At 49.0% G+C, this 23,021-nt stretch overlaps 1 protein-coding gene across 1 annotated transcript in view; it reads left to right on the forward strand.

The window, feature by feature from the left end:
* Nucleotides 1-6,727: 6,727 nt before the first annotated feature.
* Nucleotides 6,728-23,021, forward strand: part of AATF (apoptosis antagonizing transcription factor) — a 38,564-nt gene continuing 22,270 nt past the window's right edge. The window contains exons 1-4 of the mRNA XM_065732102.1: nt 6,728-6,818; nt 7,963-8,151; nt 8,703-9,113; nt 9,558-9,695. Of these exons, the coding sequence (XP_065588174.1) occupies nt 6,734-6,818; nt 7,963-8,151; nt 8,703-9,113; nt 9,558-9,695 (823 nt within the window). The 5' untranslated portion in view covers nt 6,728-6,733. The remainder of the gene's footprint in view (nt 6,819-7,962; nt 8,152-8,702; nt 9,114-9,557; nt 9,696-23,021) is intronic.

A 23,021-nucleotide genomic window follows, 5' to 3' on the forward strand; every position in this document is an offset into this window, starting at 1 on the left:
CCTCCAGTGCATATTAGACCATTCACTGTATGAAAGAAAACATGTTGGATAAAATTTGTGCGTTTTTAATAAAATTAGAAAAGCTGATGTTTAGATAACTGGTGTTCATTGGGTGTTCGGAGCCGCTCGGAAGGGACTCTCCCCACCAGAACAATGCAAACCAAACCGAACCAGCCCCGAGAGAGCTGTGTGCAGGGAACGAAGGGGAGCGGGCCGCTCCTGGGCCGTGCAGGGAGGGAGCGTCCTCAGAGCGCTCATTTTCCTCATTAACAGGAGTGTTTCCGCAGCGGCAGAAGCTGCCAGGTCTGTGTTGGTAATGGACGAAGGGGAATTCTGGTCATTCTTCAGATTTGATTTTTAGGTGTTATTTTTTTTTCCTCATTGGACGGTCTGGGAGGCAGCAAATCCTCAACGCCGTGAATGTGATTTTATTAGTAGTAGTCGTCGTCGTATCAGTGTTGGTATTATTTTGGAGCTGATGATAAGAAATCAATTGTTTGCCAGCGCGCGGTGTTTGCTCGGGCGGACGCTGCGGGACTGTGTGTCTTTGCAGTGGGTGCACGCTGATTTTCTCGGACCGAAATGCTTCCGATTGGGATTTGCTGCCGTGGAAGACGGGGGGGTGCAGCTCCCGAGCGCTCCGTCCCCGACGGCCCCACCGCATCCGAGGGCTTTGGGTGCTGAGTTCGTGGGTGCTCCCTTCAGCTCGGGAGCAGCGCTGCTCAGTGCCTTCCACCCGCGGAGATAATGGGACGGCGCGAGCAGTAATTGCGTCTTTCCCTTCATCCGGACTAATTGTGATTGTGTCGGGCTCCTGTTTGATTTGCTGCCGATGCAGGGGTGCGCTCCGAGGCGCGGACTTCTCCGCTCGCAGCACTTCAGCGCTTTCTGTCTCTGCACTGAGCTCGCAGTGCTGTGAAGTTGGTGGCTCCGTTATTCCCGTGGCCGTTCCTTGTTCTGCTCCCTTCCCGTCCCCCGTCCGTGTGAAGCACTTTAAACACAAAATGTCTTGCATATGCGTTATATATATCCTATAAAGACAAAAGCCAACTGCGAGGGATCCATTGGCAGTGTTTCTAAACAAGTAATTTGTTGAAGGGGGGGAGGATTCTGAGCTCAGTGCATCCGTTCGCCTTCGCGTTCTTGCTGTGATTTTTCCCTCTGTTTTGCATTTCCACGAGCGAAGTGACGGGGATCTCTTCATTATAAACTTTACTCCTCTGGGCCAGCGCTGTTTGTAAACAGTGCATTTTGTGCTGCAGTTTTATTGTCTGATCAATTGTTTGCAATGCGGATCTGACCGAATAGACTCATTTTGCAGGAATCACGTCTGCCATCCCGCTTTTCCTTTTTTTTCTTTCTTTTTTTTTCCTTTTTTTTTTTTTTTTTCCTGTAGCGAGGTGCTTATATGGTTTATTCCGTGCAGATTTAGGTGGAGATGTGATGTGGTTCAGCTCAGGTCACTGGTTTCTAGAGGGGTGCAGCAGAGCCTGTCTTGCTCCCCGAGCCGCCGCTTGCTCTCGGAGCGGCTGTGCCATCCACGGAGTGGTTCCCATGCCCAAAGCCAAGCACGCCCTGCAGAGCTCCCAGGACGCAGCATGGAGGCCCCAACCCTTTGCAGATTTGAATTCTGTGCTCTTCAGAGCGAGCTCGGTGTTTCTGAAGACCCTAATCCAGCAACAATCGCACAGTCAAAACTCCTTTTGAAACCATTGTCGCGTTGGGTTCTTGTAAGTCCTTGTTTACAAGAGCGTTTCCATTGACTTCAGTAGCATTACTTGTGTGAATGGAGGGCTGCAGGGGAAGGCCCCCGGAGCGATGTGCTGCTTGGACGGGTTTTACGTGCACGTATTAATTTTTTAACTGCAGCAGCACGGCCGTGTCGTGCACAGAGCTCTGCGTGTGCACAGTGTGAATCTGAAGTGTGTTTAGCATGACGGCTCTCGTCTCCTCCGATCCTTTCTTCCTCGGCTGCTCCTGCTTCGGTGCCCTTCCCTGGTGACGTGGGGCTGCGGGGAGTGGGACGTGTAAGTGGGCACCACCAACCTGCGTGTAGGACTGTACCGTTCCACTGGGAAGAAGGGCACGAGGAAGGGACTGTGAGCGTCGTTCACATTGAGCTCGTTTACGTGGAGATGTTTGCTGAGATGAAGTGTCTTTAAAGCACGGCACTGGGAAGCCGTGCTCCTGGCGCAGAGCGGCTGCGCTGTGCGGCCCTTTGCACTGCTTTTGCTCCCATTCCCACTTCGCTCCGGCCCCGGTGTGGGGGGCAGAAGGGGATTTATAAAGACCTTCACCCCGAGAATAGGGATGTACTCAGAGTACGATTTGTGGACAAATGATGTGTATTGTTTTAATGTGTGTATGTGTTCCCAGGCGCTGAGTGACGGGTACATGATACAAATCTATAAATAAATATAATTTACAAGTATCAGCAGTGATTTACATGCTCCTGCTATTCTAGGAAGTGGCCTGGAGTTTTTCCCTGAGCAAGAATGTTGTGTTTAAGCCTCGCATGCTCATACATACTAAATATAAGCAATCAGTCTGGCTTTCTGTTCCTACCCCAGCGTACAGACTAACGTATATTTTCCCCTCTGTTCAGCATATCTGCAAGGCCAGCAGTGCTCTGTGTTCCCGACGACCATAAGATATTCCTGGAGTTCTGACTAAAATTAATGGGACTGTTAAAAAAAAAAACAAAAAACATATCTTTTGAGTATAAATCCATTCTGGATTGCTGTCTGTCTCTATTGAAGCAGTATTTGCGGTGCTCTCAGTCACAGACGTGGCTGAGCTGCGTCTGCTTTTCATTCCTCACACAGGGATGTGAAGCAGTGATGGGAGGAAGCACAGCCCTGCGATGCTGGGCAGGGAGATGTGTGCCTCAGAAGGGCACTCTCTGACCGCTTCTGCGCAGCGTGCTTATCAGTCGTGCATGAAATCCCAGAGCTGGATGCATTGCTCCCATTGCACACATTGCTTTCTGCTGCTTGGGGAGTACCCTGTGGGCTTCATGCTGCTCTCGGGGCAGAGGGGCATTGCTGAGCCGAGCTCAGGGGTGTGTGTGTGCTCTGGTGGCACTCGGTGTGCTCTTTGGGCAGTGGTATTGGGAGCTGTGAGAACGAGATAGTTTTCCTGATTGGTTTTGCAGAATGGAGGATGCTGGGGAGGCCGATGGTATCTCCTGGTGTTCAGCACTCACCGCCCGGCTCCGTTAATCCGGGCAGTCCACGCAGAGCACGATGCTCTGCTGTGCTTTGAGGGCCAGAGCAGCCATATGTGCTGGATCTGGGCAGTGGTGAAGGGGGAACCTTAGCACAGAATCCGCGCCGTGGGGTTGAGCTGTGTGTGCTGAGGTTCTCTGCTGGGCCCCTCTCTGAGCTCCAGGGAGTGTCGTTCGCTCCGTGAGATTTTTCTGGGGAAAAAACAATAGGTTTTTGCTCCATCTGAAAAGGTTTTTTGGTTGGCCTTCAATTTCCTGTCTGCTTGGAGTGTCTTCAGTCCGTGTGTGTGTGCAGATAAGCTGTATTCATCACATTTTTAGGTGTACAAACAATGAAGTGTCGGTTAAGTCTCAAAAACAGTTGTGGTTTTTGACTGAATGACAGGTTGGGGACATGGGAAATAGTCAAGCAAATGCAAATTACATTAACAAATTCATTCATGAGCATAAACAAATATTTACAGGGAGAGATTTTTATCCCAGCCCCCTAAATTTGCTGCCATGGATTCCCCTGTAGCAGGTGGGTTTGGTGTGCACTCTTCCCTTCTTCCCCCCATTTCCTTCCTCTTCTCTCTCTCCTTCATCACTGCCGAATTTCGTCACTGATGCAAAAAGAAAATCCAAGAATGAAATAGTGCAGCCAGAAGGAAAAAAGGCCGGTTTGGAAAATGAACATTTGCTCACCAAAACACGGGGAAGATGAGCTCTGTGCTGCCTGGTGGCCGTTCTGGGGCACACACCATCCATGGGTGGCTGCACTCTGCTGCTGCTTAATGCCCCACAGTGCAAATGGGCGCTCGTCCTGCGTGGGTCCCCTGGAGCCCCACGGAGCGCTGGGACGGATCACTGCTTCTCTTTGTTGATGTGTTTAACAAATGCTCTGAAAGAAAAAAATGGATTTCTGTGAGGGACGCGTGGGGGTACAGACGCAGCAGCGAGAGCGGGCCCTTCACTGCCGGAGCCGCCCCCAAATCGGGCGGTGTCCACTGGGAGATGTCCACTTCCACCAATACGTGGGGGAAAGTTCTGCTTGTGGTGGTTTTGGGGGGTCGTTCCCCTTTTAGCAAATACGAGTTTAAATCAAAAACAAAGAGGAAACGTGCCGAAGGAATGATGTTAGGTGGTTTGATGGCTCCTGCCTGTAGTTCCCGAGCAGGGGGGGGGGGGGCTCGGTGGGACACACTGCCGTGCAGAAACAGCTTCTGTGATGGTCTGAAACTAGAGTGTGTGAATATCATGTTTGTGCAAAAACGGTCATGAACCCAAACCTCAGCAGTGTGGCTTGAGGGCATGCGGACCAGAAATTAACAGTCTGAGAGCCTGGTTTAATGACCCCACTAAGGGAAAGGCAAAAAGAGAGAATGGGCTGGAAAGAAGGAGCTGCGTTGGTGAAACATTTGAACAACCCCAGACTTTAATACGATGGATTCTGCTTGACCTCCTTATCCGAACTGGGGGACGAACACCTCCCAGTGTGCTCTGGCTGCCGCTGGGGGAGGGCAGGGGCAGCAGCGTGGGGCTGTGGGTCCCGATGCTGAGGCCTTCCCCTCTTCACATTCATTGTGCACCAATGTGAGTGATGCAGGGCAGGAGTTCCTGGGCTTTGAGGGGCTCCCTCCCATTCCCAGGTGTGGGTGTGCTTTGCTGGGTCGGGCTTTGTGCTGAACAGTTATCCCTTTCATTTCAAGGGGTGAAATCCTGATCTCACCAGAGTTGGTGACAAAGATCTGTTGGCTTCAAGAAGCCAATGCTTTACTAAGCAGCACTCGCTGCGTGCTGCTTAGGAGTTACACAGGGCACATTCTGTTTAAGCACCACTAAATCCGCTCTCCTGTTATCAATGGGGTATTTATCATTTGTTGGGGTACGGTTGGAAATATCCCCTCTTCACTCCGTGAAGTGCAGAGGTTTGAAAATGCAATTATGCACGGGGCTATTGCCACTGGTTCTGTGCTTGGCTGAGTACGTCCGAGGAGCTGCTCAGGTAAGCACTTGTTTCTGCTCCTTAACTTCCTCTGGATTTATTTCTCCTGCCTTTGTTTATAACAGCACCTTTTAGTCTGGAAACAACACGTCTGTGAGCTTGGAGGGGGGAAAAAAAAAGCAGAAGCAAAGGCTGTATGCATCTTCTGCGTTGGAAATCTGCCTGCAACAGGCGTGGCAGAGCCTCAATTTCACATCACAGCAGCAACAGCAAACCCACCTGAAATATAACGCAGAGCATTAGAGTCATCACTCACACCAGGAGAAAATAAACACGAAATAAAGTTGAAACAGAATTGTGACACCCGAGTGCATAAGATCCAGGGGTTTTGTTTGTAACGAAGACATTTCCAGCGGGCACTGGCTTTTATATAACCTGAGGTGCAGCCCTCGCAGCAGACAGTGCTGCCGTTTTGTAAGGAGCCGTAGGGCACCGGGGAGGGGGGAAAGGGGCGATGCACCCCCGGGCTCCTCCAGCGGAGCCGTGCGGGCTGCAGGCCGGGCCCTAATTAATGATATTCCTCTGCCCTCTGTAGGACGAGCGGATGCACTGAACGCTCCTGCTTCGGGGGAGCCGAGCTGGATCCCGGAGCCGTGGAGAAGCGCTGGGCCTGAGCCTTCCTGCGCTCTGATTAGGATGCAGGTCGGGGTTAATCTCTGTAGCGTTCAGAAGCAGATAAGCAGGGAGGGAGAGCCGTGCGCTGACGGGAAGGGGCTGAGCGAGCAGAGCCGCCTGCTCCGTGCAGCTGAAGTTTGCAGCTTGCAGCACCACAAACCTGCCGGTAGCATCCCAAACACGGGGTCCCACCGGACCTCCTGGGGCCGTTCCTGTGGGGGTGGGAGATTGAGGCCCCCATCCGCAGCTCGCATTTGAGTTGCCGATCCGCCCTCTATTCCCAGCCACGGGTTCCAGGTGATGCCGCACGTTTGGGGGCTGGGAGCTGCGGGCACAGCCTCGGAGGGGTTCCCAGCGCTCTTACCGCTCTGCTTGTCCCGCACTGCTTTGCTGGGACCCCGCACAGAGCTGCGGGATGCAGCACAGCCGTGCCAGATGTGGGCAGTGCCCCGCAGCCCCCACCGCTCACGTGGCAGTGCTCACACAGGTGCGTGCTGTCGTAGGGGGGAGTAGTATTTTGAGTTATATAAGGCAGCCGTGCTCGTCATTCTCGTGCTTTCCAGCACCGGAGCACTCGGCACAAATTCCTAATCACGACGCAGATGCGTAGGAGCGTTCTCCGCATCGTAGCGGTGGAAGCGGGATAGCGGGCGCCGCCGGAGGGCTCTGACGTTGGATTTCTCTTCCTTGATGGCGCTGATTTCCCCTCGAAGCACCGCGCGTCCCGCAACGCACGCAAAGGGCGAGAGGCGCGGGACGCGGCACTGCCACGCGTGGAGCGCGAAGGCCACGCCCCCTCCTCTATAGGCCACGCCCCTCAACGTACCACGCACATCGCTCGAGGCCACGCCCCTTCATCGAGGCCACGCCCCCCTGGACCCCGCCCCGCCCGCCCTCAGCCCAGGAAGATGGCGGCCCCCTTAGCGCGGCAGCTGGAGGAGCTGCTCAACCCCCGACCCGGACTGCGCGACCCCGAGGATGATGCGGAGGAAGGTGAGAGCGGGCGGGAGGACGGCCCCGTGCCCGCGGGGGGTGGGGGAGGGCCGGGGCCGGCCGGGGGCTGCCGGACTGGGGCTGCACGTGGCGTGCGCGGAGCCTCGGCCGCCGCCGTGCTGTGGGGGGGGCCCGGGGCCCGGGCTCGGCTCCGCGCGGGCTCCGCCGCAGGGCGGGAACCGATCCCGCTGGATCTTCTAGAAAAGCGGCCCGAGAAGCGGCTCCCGGAGCGCGGCGGCTGCGGGGCGGGTCCCGCGGAGCACTTCGTGGGCGCGGGGCAGCGCTCCGTGTGCGTGGGGTGAGCGGTGCTGCGGCCGCGTCCCGGACTGGAGGGCCAACGGCACCGCGTCCCCCCACACTGAGCCCCAAACCGCGCTCCTGGGTGCGGGGGGTCTGGGGTTGGGGTCCTGGGTTTGAGGGGTCTTGGTTGTGGGGGGTCCGCCGTTGGGGTCGGAGCTCTTTTCCTTGTGGGGGAGGAATAATCGCTAATTCGGATTAACGGAGCGCTTGGCGGTGTTGAGCCGCTTGGGTTGAACGAAGCCGACCCTGTGATGTCGCATACAGTGCGTCTTGCCCGTGAATGAAAGCAGGAGGACAATGCAGCGTGCTGAGGGTGGTTTTATTTTACTGGACCATCCTGGTTTTGTGTCTCAGGGAAGATAGATTCAAAAGAGAGCAAAAATTACAGTGCAGTTCTTTCCTCTACTTAGCTTTTCTAAAACGTTTATGTCTTTACGTGATTCAGATATGTAGGAAGAGGCCTAAGCGTGCCTGAATCACAGTTTTTCTCTTTGACTCAATAAATGCAGGCTCAGTGAATTCAGCACTGCTGAGTCCTCCAGACAGGGGACCACACTTCTCATGAGGAGCCCCGTGTAGTTCAGGGCTCTGTGGGAGGGCAGGAATGGGCTTCACCTGTTTGCTGCTTCCTGTGGGCTCCCTAAAAGGAGGAGGAGATGGGGAAGAAGGTGTGAATGTAGGGAGTGCTCATTCAAAACAAAGTGTTGCCATCCAGCTCAGCTGGTGTGAGGAGTTTTCCACAGACAGGGACGGCTGCTTTCTGCAGCTACTTCTAGCTTGAAATTCAGTTTGGCTTTGATATCCTCCCTCCGTTTTTATTTCTTTATTATTTTTTTTCCTACAGCCACAGTTGCTAAAGTGATTGACAGGTTTGAGGATGAGACTGCAGATGACATTTTACCTGTTGGTAACATAAGGAAAAGAGCTTCAGTCTCCCTCTTAGAAGCTGATAAAAGGTACAGTGGAAAAGCAACATCTCGCAAAGCCTTGCAGAAAGAGCTCTGGGGAGATGCCCTGTCTGAAGAAGGATCTGGTAAGAAGTCTTATTTCTTTACCTTTTTAATTGGGCTACTTACAATTTTAGCATCCTAGAGACTGAATTAGGGCCATCTCAACTGAGATGAGAAAACTTAAATCCTTGGTATAGGTTTATAAATGGGTATGGATAAGTTGGACACCTTTTTGAAGTGACCTCCTGAAATTCAGGCCATGTTTATTGACCTGAGGGAAAAGGAAATCCCAAAAAGGTCTGTTTCCTCGGGGTGAGGAGGGACTGTGAATGCAGGTGAGTTGAGGCTCAGCTAAGGGCTGGCTGGATGTTGTTTGGAGGAAAAGAAACAGTTGCTGTTTGAAGACCAATGTATGTGGAGGTCTGCTAGTGTATCTCACGTTCAAGATACATGAAGCAAATTGTGGCCAACTTGTTTGATTACTGTCACTCAGTATTGTTACAGAAGATGAGAATTAAGATCTTTTCCTGGAGGTAGCCTCTTTTTTTCCCTTATGGAGTTGGGAGTTCAGGTCAGTAGCCGTTGCTGATGCATGCTGCAGTGTGACTGACCTTGTTTCTCTTTGAATTAATAGCTGAAGAATCCTTAGATGAATGGTATAGTGGCAGTGAAGATTCAGAAGACAATGGCAGCTTGGGCAGTGAAACAGCAGGGCAGCCCAACAGTGCTGGCAGTGACCAGGAGGATAACCTGGAAGATGATAAAGAGAGAGATCCCTCTGCCAAAGCACCAAAGTTAAATTTCCAGAATATCACAGACTTTGAGAAATTTGCAGAGGGGATGGATGACGTTGGGAGCAGTGATGGAGAAGATGAAGATGATGGCAGCATTGAAGAGGGAAGCGATGAAGAGAAATACGAGGGGGAAAACCACGACCACGTAGAAGACACCAAAGACAGAGAGGATGATGGGGGGGTGATGACATTCTCAAAAGGACAGGCGAATGATGAAGTGGAAAAAGGAAAAGCAGTGAAGAATCAGCTAGGTTAGTGCTTGTTTGTGTGTATTTTTGTGAGATTCACCTTGTATAGAAGCTGCCCATAGCAGGAGCCACTGCAGATGTTGCACTAAATGTGCTGTGCACACTGGTGTCACCACTCCTACAAAATCTGATGTTACAGAGTGCATTTATCTGCTGGCTTACTTGAAGGCATACTGAATATGCTTGTAGTTTGGGTGGAATTGGGGACTTTATGCTGTTTGTCCTGTGCTGTCTGCTGTTTTTCTTTGCATGCTGAAGTTTCTTCCAGTTTATTCAATCAAATTACCAGTGTCTGTTGACACGTTATTCTTCTAACCAGTGAAGCAAATAAACTTTTTTTGTGGTTCTCAGGGGAATTGTGGTCAGGATCACAGATACACTGGGGAAGGAGCAAGTGCTTTGACTTGCCAAGTAACTTGTTTTTTTTCTCCTCTTTCTCTTATGAAGCACTGTGGGATCAGATTTTGGAAGGCAGAATCAAGATGCAGAAGGCACTTGTAATAGCCAACCGGCTTCCTCAGCCAGACACCTTCCCAGCCTTCAGAAAGGAAGGTGGACAGGAATTCGATGATGCTGTGGAGAGCTGTAAGAATCCTTCAACCTTCTTACTTTGGGTAGAGTCTGCTGTAGGCATTGTGTTTCTCCTGTGTGAGAAGCTGTTAATGGGAAAGTGAGGGCTTTGAGTTGCATGCATTTGTAGTATTAGCTGTTTGCCTTAATCATTAATTAGTGTATGGGAATTGCTGAGTCACAGTCTGAACCACTGATTGAGCACCTGGAGGAGAAGACCAGTCAGCCCTGGGAGCACAGGTGGAGGTAATGGAAGCCTGGCTCCACCCCTCTTAGATCTCATTTAAGGGCTGACTGCTCTGAGGAAGGATCTCTTGCTGCAGTTCCCTTCTTTGTGGAGTCTTTCTCTGAGCCTAGATCTTCAGAGGTGGGTGAGCCTTTTTGTAGCACCTCACTGTGCTGGTTCTGCTGCTGTTACAGTTAGGTGCTGTGCAAGCATGAGGTATTTCTGATCCTGGACAAAGAAAATGCATCCCATCACTGGTGTCTGTGTATGTGTAGTTGATCTCTGGTGGCCTGTGTTGTCACTTATGTGATGCTGGTGAGCCTCAGTTTGGCTCCTGCTGCTGTTTCTGCTTTGTGTGGGCATTGAAGTTCACTTACCACTTCTTTATTGGATTATAGAAGTACCTGGTGCAGTTATCACTGCAGGGCTGGGGTGGTGCTTGGTCCTGAGACACTGTAGGTCCCAGTTCTGTGCTGGGTCTGTTTGCAATCATTTGTCCTAACCAGGAGTAAATGCAGCACAAAGGAGAGGGCCTGTGCTGCCAAAGCAACAGCAAATATTTCAGTTTGGAGCTGCTTCAGATGCTTGGTTTTTAGGATCCCTGGTGGTGGTACTGGTCTGATGAGACCCGTGGTCAGTTCTCCAATGTGGTAAATAAAGTCTGTGCTCCAGCTGATAAACACAAAGTGCTCAACTTCAGTGCATGGTGGATCTGTTTGATTTATTAATGCTCCAGTTTGTGTGGTACTGATACCTGTGTGTTTGAGAAACTTTGACCTAGGCTGGCACAAGTTATTTTAAAACTGCATTGGGAACTTTTGCCACGATCCAACCTGATTGTGGGCCTTGCCCCTGCACCAGGGTTTGGCTATCACCTTACAGCTCACAGCTGACCTGAACATGTAGCTGATCAGCTTCTCTGGAGTTACAGCAGGTGAGACTTTGTTTTTGAAGTTAGCTCAGCTGCTTTAAATGAAGTGATTAAGGAAAAGAAGGCAAACTCCCAGCCATACTAAGCGGACCTTTCAGTGAAATGCATGTTATTAATGTGTTTAATGAGATGCATTACAAACTGCACTGAGCGCCGTGTTTCATTACAGGTCTAAAATGCAATATCATTAAAGACCTTTAACAGAAACAATGGTTGACATTTTGATACTTCCCATAAGCAAAATACATCCAAGAACACGCCGTGTAACACCGTGCGCTGCGGCAGCGAGGTTAATCTGCCAGTTGTCCTGTACATTAAAGGAAAATCCACAGTTAATAGCTGTGCTGATTCCCTGCCCACTCTGTTTTCATAATCCAGATGGGAAAGTTGCAGCAGTTTGCTCTGCTGTTCCTAATGAGCTGTGTTCAGGATCTTTATTGAGTGTGTGGAGACAGCAGAAGAACCCTGCTGGGCTGACCTTGGTGATGTTAGCAGGGGATGAGGTCAGGCTGACAGGTGGGAAGTAAGGAGCTTAGGGGCATTCTGGTGCTGCAGTGTTTGTTTAGCATTTGCTGGCATTCTCTAAGGGACTGAGTTTATGTTTATTTTTATATTTTTTTAAAATACATTCTGTAGTTGTACAGTAGAGTAGGTTACAGCAATTGTTTGTGATGATCTGCGCTGCTGTCCAAGCATCTGTTCTGCAGAGGTGCTCTTACCAGAAGTTGAGACGTGCCAGGCATGAAACGTAAGGCACAGACTTGTGTGCACAGGTCTCAGAGGAGATTGGGAGCACAGTAGGTGACAGTGACCCATTTCTCTCCCATTTGGCAATGTTGAGGGATTTGGGACTTCCCAGCACAGTGAGGGCATTACTCGGCCCAGGAGCTGGGGCCAGGGTAGCAGGACTGTGAAGTTTTAGTTTCAGTAAGTGGAACTAAGTCCATTCTGAAAAAATGTATATTTTATTATATTTAAATCCTTTCTTGAGTTGATGGGCCTTGGTTTAGGAGGGCAGTCTCACTTTTTGTCAGTCAGCTTTGAGTTAGAGCCCTGATTTGAGGGGTTTGGAGGGTTTATACAAATAAACTTGTAGAAATTCAATTCTGAGCAGTGAGGGGGCAGGCTGGGGGTCTGTTTCTGCACTCCTTGTTCTCCTTGCAGTTGTGTTACCAGCTCATAGGCAGGAGCCCATTCTCCAGACAGGAAAAAAATGATAGAATTGGGCATGAGGAGGTTTAAAGATGAGTCATTTTATCATGGGTTTAAGGCACGGCTTTGTGAATGCTGGATGTTGAGCTTGTTCCATCGCACATCGCGTGCTTCAGACTTGGATGGGATTTAAGATAATCATGACACTGACACTGTTTTGGAATGGATGATCCCCTCCTTTCAGGGAAGCCTCAGCGATTCCTTCCAAATCCACAAAATAAATCTGGCATGCTTTCACGATCTTCACTGAATAGGAGGAAATGATCTGGAGTGTGAAGCTGCACGAAGCAGGTGGTGCTGGAAGTCGTGGCTCTGAGTTGGAAGTGCTGCAGGCTCCTGGCACCCAGGTCCCTTGCACCTCTTTCAAAGCTTCCCCAGCAAACTTTTGGTGTTATCCAAAGTCCTTTCCCTTGCTTGTGAGGGTTCTGCTCTCTGCCTGTAGGAGGGGTGAGTTTGTTGAGGTGGGAAGCAGCCCTCCTCTATTTGGCTTGCTGGTGTGTCCCACTTGTAACAGCTCTCTGTGCAGCCCATGGCAGCAGTGAGGCTCCCCAGGGGACTGATGGTGGTGTTAAAGAGCAGGCAGTGATGAGCTATGTGCTTTTGCAGTTTTACAGCCAAATCTGAGCAGAAATGGTAAGGTCACACATGCTTCCCAAATTCTGAGGTTGCATCTTAGTGAAAGCTCAAGTGTTTAGTTTATTATTTTTGTAATCTTTTATGGAAAAAAAAAATTAAAAAATGATGCAATGTACCTTGGATTCCTGAGATCTCAGGTTCTGGTGGATGATTTACTGCAAAATTGCTTATAAATTGAAGTAGAAAATGTTTTGCAGACCTGGCAGCTTTCAGGCTTCACACCCATTTGTCACCCAGCATTTCCCTTTGTGTATAGAACAAGAATTAATTAGGCTGCACTGCAGGAAAAGTTTATGGCCATAATTTATATAGGATGAATTCCTGTTTAAAGAGACAGCATTGCTTTGTTTGCACCGTTACTTTTCCTTTTTGCCCCCTAATCTTTAATTATATCCCAGATTTATTTATTTTTTCCAGTCCTCCTTTTTACCTTCACATTGGAGACTGTGGTCACGGAGCTCACGTTTCTTCCTGCTCTGCATCCATGGAGGAAGTCAGAGAGGTCTCTTTAATATCAAAACCACAGTGGCTGTGCTCTGAAGGCAGTGCAAATTTTTAATGCACTGCACACGTGAGCTCCCACAGCTCGTGTTTGTGAGGTGCTGCTGCCTGGGGCAGTCTGTTTCTCCAAGATACGTTTGTATTCTCTCATACCATATCTCCTAGTCTGGTCCAGGGCTTGAGATGTTGCCTCTGTTTAGGGTCTTGCACGTTCAATTAATGTTTTTCATAATCAATGCAAGTCAGAATTTGCAATCTGCTCCTGATTTGCACATTAAAGAGACCCATTAATTAAAAATTCCAATCCCTGGCATGTTCCCGCAGGATCCTTGCATTATTTACATAGAAAAAGAGTGCAAGGTGCAAGTTTCTGTGCTGTGTCTCAGCACAGATTGCATGCTTGCCATTCATGTTTTTGTGTATGCTTTCAGGGAGGAGGAAGGTGAGAAGTAGATGTCATGAAAATGGCACCAAAATTAGCTCAAGGGCAGGAAGGAGTCGGGGCAGAGGTGGGAGCCATGCTGGTAATGCCATATCCAGTGTTGGGAATTAAATAGTGCTGAGGTTTGGGGCCCTCATTCAGTAACAAAAAGCCATGGTTAGTTGTGGGAGGGGGACAAGCAGAGCTGTGAGCAAGGATCTCTTGCTGTCAGCATAGACCTGGAGCTATTCCTTACAGCACATGGAGCTGGGGTTCCTTGTAGGGCCCTGCAGCTCCGTCCTAGCTGCTGTGACTCCTTTCTCTTTACAGTCCTGGTTAAAAATACCTGGGGATGTGTCAGTGACAGGCAGCTAGACAGCAATGCTTTGTGATTCACAAACAGTGATGGGAATAATGTGTTATTTTCAGTTTTTAGTTGGAGAGACAGCCAAGTAGGAACACACAAACTCACGTGTGTCTCTCGCAGAAGGCAAGATGCTGATGCACATTGGAAAACTTAAAGATGTGTGTTTTCATAGGCACGTCCTTTCACTTTCCTACAGCAGATGGCTGCAATAGGAACTGCCAGCTGAATGTTTTCATTATTTTTTGACTACGACTCTGTCAGTGGGTTGGGAGTACCAGACTGTGGGTTTCCTCAGTGTGAGTCCTGCAGAAATGGGAGGATCACCAGCTGTGCTGAAAACAGGCAGGGTCTGTGAGACTGGGCTGGCTCACGTGAGGATCAGAAGTGGTGACAGCAGATCTTAGCTGTTATTCATGCTTTGCAGGGCCATGGAGAAGTTATGCAATGGTTGATGATCAGTAAGAAGTGAATCTAAAAGAGGTGAATTTGATTTAAAAAAATATTAAAACAAACAAACAGATTAAATGCTCCCTGTGCTTGCAAGGCCATTATCCCCAAAACTGCCTGGGTTATTAATGTGTTCATGGAGTAGCAGCTCCTCCTGGCAGCAGCCTGAGCTACTGCTCATAGTCACAGCATTGCATCCAGCTTTAAAATTCTGCTGAAACTTGTGTATCTCCTCCCAGCTCACAGTGACGTTTGAACTTGGATTTGTATTGTCTGTAGTCAGCTTTATCTTCTTTCCCTGATTGCAGTGACGTTGTGCTGTGTTGCTCATCTGTGGGTGTTTCCTCCAACCATGAGCTCATGGCATCGCATCCAGGGACAGTGCATAATCAGAGAGAAACCTCATTTCCTCAGATTTAGAGCATTTGTATGGTATCCCCTTTGGTATATCTCCAGAAGATCGGTGTGGCTCATTCACAGAGGTGAGCACTGAAGGGCACTGTAGGTAGCACCTCTGGATGGTAAGCAGTGCTGTGAAGCAGGACCTTGTTCACCCTGTACCCCAACCACAGGGCTGTGGGATAGTGCCTTTAGCCTCGTGGGAAAGTTGAAGGTGAGGATGGGGACCAATCCTTTCCTACGCCTGCAAGGAGTCCTTCCTGCAGCCGGTGCAGCACTGGGAGTATGTGTCTCCCTGTGGCCTCTCTAGGGACACAGTTAAACCATGATGTGGGATGTGGAAGTTGCTGCCTGAATGCCAGTTCCCAGCCCTGCCTTGCTTTGTCAGCACCCCTTTTGGGCTGCATGCTGTTAGCAGGTTCACCTTTCAGTTCATCCAAAGAGTGTTTTGAGTTGAGTGCTATGAAGGAACTTTCTTCCAGAAGAAAGACAAGAGAAATGAGTGTGAGCTGTATGTACCGTCTACAGGAAGCAACTCCCTATTCATAATCTTCCTGGAGCCAGTTTTTTCATGTCAGTTGCTGGTTAATGTGTATTACACATTGATTAGTTATTCCCTGAAGGTGTTATATGTCTCAGGTGCAGCAAGCTGATGGCTGCTTTTTAATTATACCTTAGAAGTAGAGCCAGAAGGTGCACTAACAAAACTTGGTGGTGCTTGCCTGGAACTGCACGGGGCTATCTGGGGACTTGGGAAACCAGGACTGGTTTGCTGCTCCAGTGGCACCTATCTGGCTTGTGGCTGAGCAGAGCCCATTGGTGGAGAAGGCTTCTGAACAATGAGGCTGAGAATCCTGCTTGCGTTCAAGACAGAGGGAATGATTCAGTTGGCTCTCTGCTTAGTTTATCTGTTTATCTGCAATGATTCCTCATCTTTAAAACCTATTTCTATTCAGTATCCATGGAAGTTGTGTCCAAGAAGCTGAGCATTGGCTAACTTGAATAATCATGGAATCTTAGAGTGGTTGGGTTGGAAGGAACCTTAAAGATCCTCTAGTTCCAATTCCCATGCCATGGAAAGGGTCACCAGTCACAAAATCAGGTGAGATCAAGTCTAAATCAGAATAAGATTAAGCCTGCACCAGATACTGGAGAACCTGTTCCCCTTCCTGCAGGAGAGGATGCGTTTGGCAGAGGGTCCTTTGGCTGTGCAGCACAAGTCCCCCCCCGCCTCACTCCCCAGCTGCTGCTTGGCACTTTGCACACCTGGTTGGGAAGAAGATGCCATATAAAATGTGTTTTATTGACAGAAGCTTGGGATTTCTCAGGGAAGTCTTCAGGAATCAGCTGCCAATAATTCTAGTCAGAATTCTGTTGTCATCTCATTTCATGGATCACTTTTAAAACTGAGGTGTAGCCCATATATACATCTGGAGTGGATAACACTGATGCAGAGCAAGGTGGGCATCACAGGGCTGAGGGGGGATGGATTGAGGCGCAGGCAGATTATGTGGTGCTAGGCAGATCATGGTCTTAAATATATTCTTGCTTTGAAGATTTTACTGGGAGCCTGCACACATGTGTGACAGCAGCACTGAGTTTCAAGCCTGAATCTAAATTATCATGATCAGATCTAGCCCACTTAACACTGATAGTTCATTTTAATTGAATTGTATTAGTCTAAGACACTTTATGAATGCAAAAGCATCGTGTTTGTCGATCTGTGCGGTGGTGAGTTTGATTTTTAAATGGAAATGTGAGGACACTTGCATCTACATCACCTTTCTCTCTGATCCAAAGAAGAATCTGTTCAATTCTGTGTGGGACTGAGCCAAAGCTTGGTGGTGTTAATGATGGCTTTACTGACAGCTACAATAAAGGAATGAATGAAGCCATCTCTGTGTGTTGTGCTGTGACCACCAGGCCTTGGGGAGTTTTGCTAAGAATTAGGATCCATGAGGATGGGCAGCCATTCTGCAAATGGGGCAGCAAGGGAGACAGGAGAGGTATGAGCTGCAAAGCTTAGGGAAAGCTACAGATGTCAGCTCCAGAGCTCTGTTCTGTCCGTGTGCTTATTTAGTTGGGTAGTAGGGCTGTGAGGGTTCATATGTATTCATCCCAGTGAGGGGTTTGGGCTGTGTGAGGCACCAGGAGTGTACTTTGCAGATTGTCCTTCCCATCTGTGGCTCGTGCAGCAATTCTGCATGGGAGCTAGTAGAGGTATTTATTTGATGGGGAGTTTGGGGCCTTTTTCAGAGCAAAAACTGCTTGCCCTTCCTCGCTGATAGTCAGGGCCGTTAGCCTGTGGTATTTAGTCTTCTGGAGCAGAATTGGTGTGTGCTTCTCTTGTACAGATGTGCTAAAATTGAAATGCTCCCATTTTATAGGTTATCTCCATAGCCATATGTGTTGGATGCTATTCATGTTTGAGGTTTCTTCTAAAGCTATCTTAAATTCTAGTGCAAAAAGAAAAAGGTAGGGAAGGATGTAGTTGTTGACCTGATGCACCTGAGCTCCGGACCATGGGATTGCACCACACTTCAGCAACATCAAATGGGTTTGCCTACGCATGAGTTTCTCAAGATAATTAATAGTTAATTAAATGGAGTTTAACTAAATACGTGTGCATGTTAGTGTGCGTACCGTGCAAACAAGATGCAGGGAAACAAAGGCTTGCAAAGCATCCAGAGAGCATGTGCAAATGTCAGCTAACTCGAATTAATTGGCAATTGGTTACCTTGAGATGGAAACTCACTGCTTGTCATGATAAATGTAATTAATGGCCCGATATTGTGTGGGGAGGTCAGTCTTGATGGGCTACTGCTCCCTTCTGCTCTTAATATCGAGATAACTATGAAATTTCACATTTCTTCCCCCTTTCTCATTCCTGCCTGTGTACTTGGGGAATCCTGCCTGGCACAGTCTGCAACGCACAGTGTCAGCTTCTTTACATTTACAGTAATGTAAAACATCAGTTTTTATAAATCTCATTTTTACGAGCCCCGTCCCTCCCTGCTTCAGGCTGATAGCAAAAGATGACGGTCGAGGCGAATCAGCAGAGCATGAACTTCATGGAAGTGTTTCTCTTTCTCTCCTTTCTCAGCTTCCCCCTCCCCCAGTCCCCACTAATAACATCCTCGGATACCAAACCTTTATTCGTGGCTGCATCTAGTTATTTGCTTTACTCTTAGCAAGCTCATCTATGTCTGGTCCTGTTGTTCTTACTGTCAAATGCGGTAATATTTGAGTGAAAGGAATAAATTGAGCCCATTCTGTAACTTTGGGAGTATGTGAAAGCAGTTTGCAATATTGGCTCCTTTGTGCTGAAGGAATAAAATTTTCCCCTCTGCAGAGGCTTCTGCATCATTTGCATTCCAATGGAACCAGCAAATTGGGCCTCTGCTGTGGAGCAGATCTTTTCATCGCCATCAGCAGAAAAGTAGGCCTCCTTCCTACCACCCCTTATAGAAACCCATGAACTTGGTGTTTTGGGAAGCGTGAAGGGAACGTTCCTCCAATTATTTCCTAAAGCAAGCTGCGCAGACTTCAAGTGCTCCGTGCTTGTGTTCATCTGAGGTCACTGAGGAACGTGGACTTTGGAAGAAGTGAGGTAGTGCTGCCCTGCCCGAGGGCTTGGTGCCCACTGCCCTGCTGCTCCTGTCTCTCCAGCTCGCTGCTGGACTTGTGCTTGCATACCAGCTCTGTGTAGGGGCAGCCAGGCAGAGGGGGCCCTGCTGCACTGTGCTGATCTCCTGCAGTGGCAGCAGCAGCAGGATGGTTGTCCCGAGCTCAGTGGTACGGGATGCTGTACCTGGAGGAGTCCCTCCCCCCTTTCCAGGATGCTAACGTTGCTCTGCTGCTGGGAATATAGGGCGAGCTGCTGAAGTAACACCGACAGACTTCAGAATTACGATACGGTGGAGCTCCGGCGTAATTCTTTGTTGGAGAAGTTAGAGGCCTAAAATGTTAAGGCTTATTGTTATTCTGAGTTGATAATCTCTGCCTTGCTTTAATAATTTTTCCTCATGCCTGGATAGCCTGCGAGTTGCACAATAATCACTCACACAGCTTTGTAATCAATGCCCAAAGTAATAGGATTCCGCTGGCCAACGGCAATTAATAAATTTGTGTCTTTTTTAAAACACTAGCAAGTCGGGCCTGAAATACGACTGACTGGCTTTCCTCATTTGCATATTTATTGCAGTGGAAAAATTCTTGCCGAATGATTGATGTTGAGCCTGCCTCTTGAATTCCAAACAGCACATTATTATGAAATGAAAAATGCCGGCCATACAGTTGATTAAAGTTGAAGACAGTGGAATCGGTGTTTTTTAAGATTGTGGGAGAATTAAAGGCATATTTTAATAGATGTTGACAAGAAGTGAACTAACAAAAGCAAAGCAAAGGATTTGCTTGAAAAGATTTAATCAAACGTGTTTCTTGGGGGATTAATTGCTGGGGATGACTAGTGCAAGTGGCTGGCTGGTGGATTTGAATGAGAAGTATTGTTCTGGGGCCGCCGTATTGAGTGCCATTTTGACCTGTAGTTTAACTCCTGTCCCACTGCCGTTTGAAAGCAGAGAAAATTTCCCCTCTTCATCTGAACGTTGGGATAAATACGTGCACCTGATAACAATCCCTCTCATTATGCACAGCTGCTGCTGTGGAGCACGTTGGAGCCCTTATTTCTGTAGGCATGATGTGGCTCCTGCGGTGGGGATGTAGTTTCCCAGGGTGGGACCGAGCCCTCCATGTTTGGCAGCTCAGCCCTGGGAGACCCAGGATGCTGTTACCCACTTTGCTGGGCATCACGAACAGCATCCAGAGGTCTCTTTTACCCACGAGCATCCGAGTGCTGTCTGTTCCCAGCTGCCTCTCTCAGCACTTCTCCTTCTGTGCGCAGTGGACCGAAATCCAGGAATTCTGCCCCAGTTTTTAGGGTTCTGTCCCTGTCCACCATAACCACACCTCTGCAGCTCGGAGCCCGCGCTGGATGGAGGCAGTGGGGTGGGGAGGAGCCTGCCTCGTGGAGCTGCTGGAGCCTCGCTGGTTGGCTCTCTATGAATACCTTTGAAAATGTGGCCTCGAGGCACCCGCTTTTTGCGTTGACTCCAAGTGTCTCTGCGTGCAGCCGCTCCCTGCTGCTCCGTGCCAGCTGCTGCTCTCTGCAGCTGCTTGGGAGGATGAAATGAGACCCCAGTTTTAGAGGTCATGACAAAGAGTACGGATGTTTATCTGCACGTGAAGCTGCCTCTCTGTATAAGTGCTGAGTTTACAGGGGTGTCAGCCTGCAGGGCAGGCAGGGTGGTACCCACAGCCAGGAGCTGCTGCCATGGACAAAACTGATTCTTGTGGTTTGAGAGCTGTAGGACGGATTCCATCTCTGGTGTGTCTCTTGACACTTTGATGCATGGCAGGGCTATCCCTGAATGGAGCTAAATACTCCAGGGCTACTTTGTGACTAGGTGAAGGGATGTATAAAATGAGAAGGTATGAGAGAGTATTAGCAGAAAGGCACGCTTTGATTTACTGGTACTGACTCACAGCTTTCTTGGTGGATTGATGTGCTGTCTGCTGAATCTGGAACAACTCTTTCACTCCTGAACACAAAATGAAAGGGCTCCCACAGGCTCTTAAAAGTGACTCTTACAAGTTAACATCTTACGCGGGTGCTCTGAGTCCCGTTGGAGCTGGAAGTGGTGTTCAAGCCACAGTTGTTGTATTCTTGCTGCGGAAGTGCTGAGCTACCCGTCCTCAAAAAGACACAGGTTGGGCACGCAAAAGAAACTTCTGGAAAAGGAGAGTTTTGAGTTTTTTTCCATTGATGCTTTATGGTCAGGTGTTAAGCTGTGCAGAGGTGTTGCTGGCTTTGCTCTGTGAATGGAGCAGGAGAGAGAGCAGGAGGTAGAAGCCATGGCTATCACGCGTGAAGACTGCTGGTTGGTTTTCTTAATATCCTGGTGTACTTGAGAGCTCCATGTTTGTGGCTTTTCTGTTTAATTGTCTGTTTCAGATGATGAGAATCATTAAAAATACGATGAGTGTTGGGAGGGTTGAAGAGCAGGAGGGTTAGTGCCTGGCTTTCCTTCAGAATGACCCAGTGTGCGCCTGTGGGTGATTTTGCATTACATAGCATTTGTTCACAAGCAACTTCAGTCTTCTCCCCAGTGCAGGCAGTGTAAAAGCAGATGAAGGCATTGGAGGGAAGAGAGGATGGAGAAGGTGAAGGGGGCTGGGGAGGAAACAGTCCCTCCAGGAACTGCATGTGAGATGGGTAGGGCTTGTCTGGGTGGGGAGAAGGCAGGGGAGGGTGACACGGCTTCTGAAGTTGAGTTTACAGCACGCTTATGCACCCAGCATTAACAATGAGAATGCCATCCAGTAATGCTATTAAATACACACGAATTGAAAGCAGGAAATTACCCAGCTGTAAGAGGCTCACGACGAAGCCGCCGCCGTCTGCAGTAATTAGCCCTCCCACCTGATTAGGCGCATGGTCATTGTCTTCCCTGCCCTCTCCATCCCCTTTGCTCCAAGTAGAACTGCTTCCCATCCCCACTTCTGCTGGGGTCTGTATCTCATAGCCTGGGGGAGCTTGAGCCTGTCTTTATTCCTTGCCTGCTTGCTGTGGCCCTGATATACCCCAGAAGAGCTGGAGTGCTACTCCAGTTGTAATTGACAGGATCAAAGCTGCCTGGGGTGCATTAGCACTGCTGCTGGAGGATAGACAGCGGGTAGAAAATAAACAGTTTCAGAAGCTCTGGGGACATTTAGCTGTGTTGCAGGCAGTGGGAAGGATTTTGCTGTTGTGAGCTGTGCTCTCAGGGTAGGGTGGGGGCAATTTCCTTTGCAAATGATGCTTTAGCTGCAGTCACGTACAACAAATGTATTTTTAAGGGGTTTTGTCTGTTCGTCTCTGACAATTGTTTTGATGCTAGCACACAACTGTTTTACAAGTACAGCAAACCTAATCCGTTAATAGGTTTATATAGAAGAGCTGTCAGAATGTATCTGTGATGAACCCTGGGCTGGGGGAGCCCGACTGCTGATCTACAACAAAAATCTGAAGGCGTCTTCTCCCTGACATTCATGTTAGTGAGGTCAGGCCGTAATCTGTCTTAAGTTGCTGACAACTAGACAGTATCACAGTGGTAAGGTATGAGGGATTGAGAGCTCTGCACGTCAGGGCTGAGTTCTTCTTGGCGCTGCCTGTGTCCGGCTGATGGAGATTTGCTCTTCACTCTACCCATGATCTCTGCGTCTTCCATTAACAAAAGAGGAATCAGGTGCTGAAAAGTTGCTTCTGTTCTGTTACACCGCCTGCAGAGCAAGAAACAGCCTCGGGAGTTAAGTAAAACAGCCCCATTGACTTCACATCGGAGGAGGGGACTGGGAGAGGGAAGGCAGCCCATGTGAGCGTGTCCTGCAGGAGAGCAGATCCTGAAGTGCTGCATTTTCACCCGCTTTGCAGCAGTGCCTCTTTGTAAAAGCAAAGGCAGTGCACCTCTGGGGGGCGAATATAAAGGAAGCTATGAAGTTGAGCCTTGGGTTTTGGATAGGAGCATACTCTGTGGTTTTGCCTTGAAGAGCTGACGCTGTGATTGATGTACAGCAAGGTACAGAAGGAGCATTGTGTACACCCAAACACTTGTTTAGATCAGAGTGTTCTGCAGGGGGGCTTGCTGCTTGCCACAGAAGAGCTGTTTTTAAAGGACAGATGTGGCAGCAATGTGCAGTTAACCCTTCCCTACAACCAGCTCCCTGCATGCCCTTAGAGAACATAACATTGCTGGAACAGAGATCATTTCCTCAGCATCTACGTAGATGCAGAAGAAACGCCAGCCCTGAGCCTTGGGATAGGAAGCATCAGATCCACCTTCAGGATTTGTGGCCTGCAGTTCTGCTTTTCTGCTCAGAGTCCTCTCATTAAACTTGCCAGGTCATTGTTTAAGTTCTCCCCGTAGATCAGATCTTGCTACATTTAATTTTACTTACAATCTAATTTCTTATACCTCCTGCGTGGCGAGCACAGCAGCGTAGAAACCAGCAATAGTCACAGCTCTGCAGGAGTTCAGGCTTTTTCTTCTTGCCCTCCCTCCTTCTGCTTCCTATAGCAGTATAAGAAAGAAAAGTCAGAGGTCGTGCTTAGAGGAGATGTGTTTATGTACATTTTCCTTTGTGTTGCTTCATAATATTTGGCT

The sequence above is a fragment of the Cyrtonyx montezumae genome, unplaced genomic scaffold (assembly GCF_038088225.1).
Source record: "Cyrtonyx montezumae isolate F1298 unplaced genomic scaffold, pur_monq_1.0 scaffold_15, whole genome shotgun sequence".
NCBI classification, from domain to species: Eukaryota; Metazoa; Chordata; class Aves; order Galliformes; family Odontophoridae; genus Cyrtonyx; species Cyrtonyx montezumae.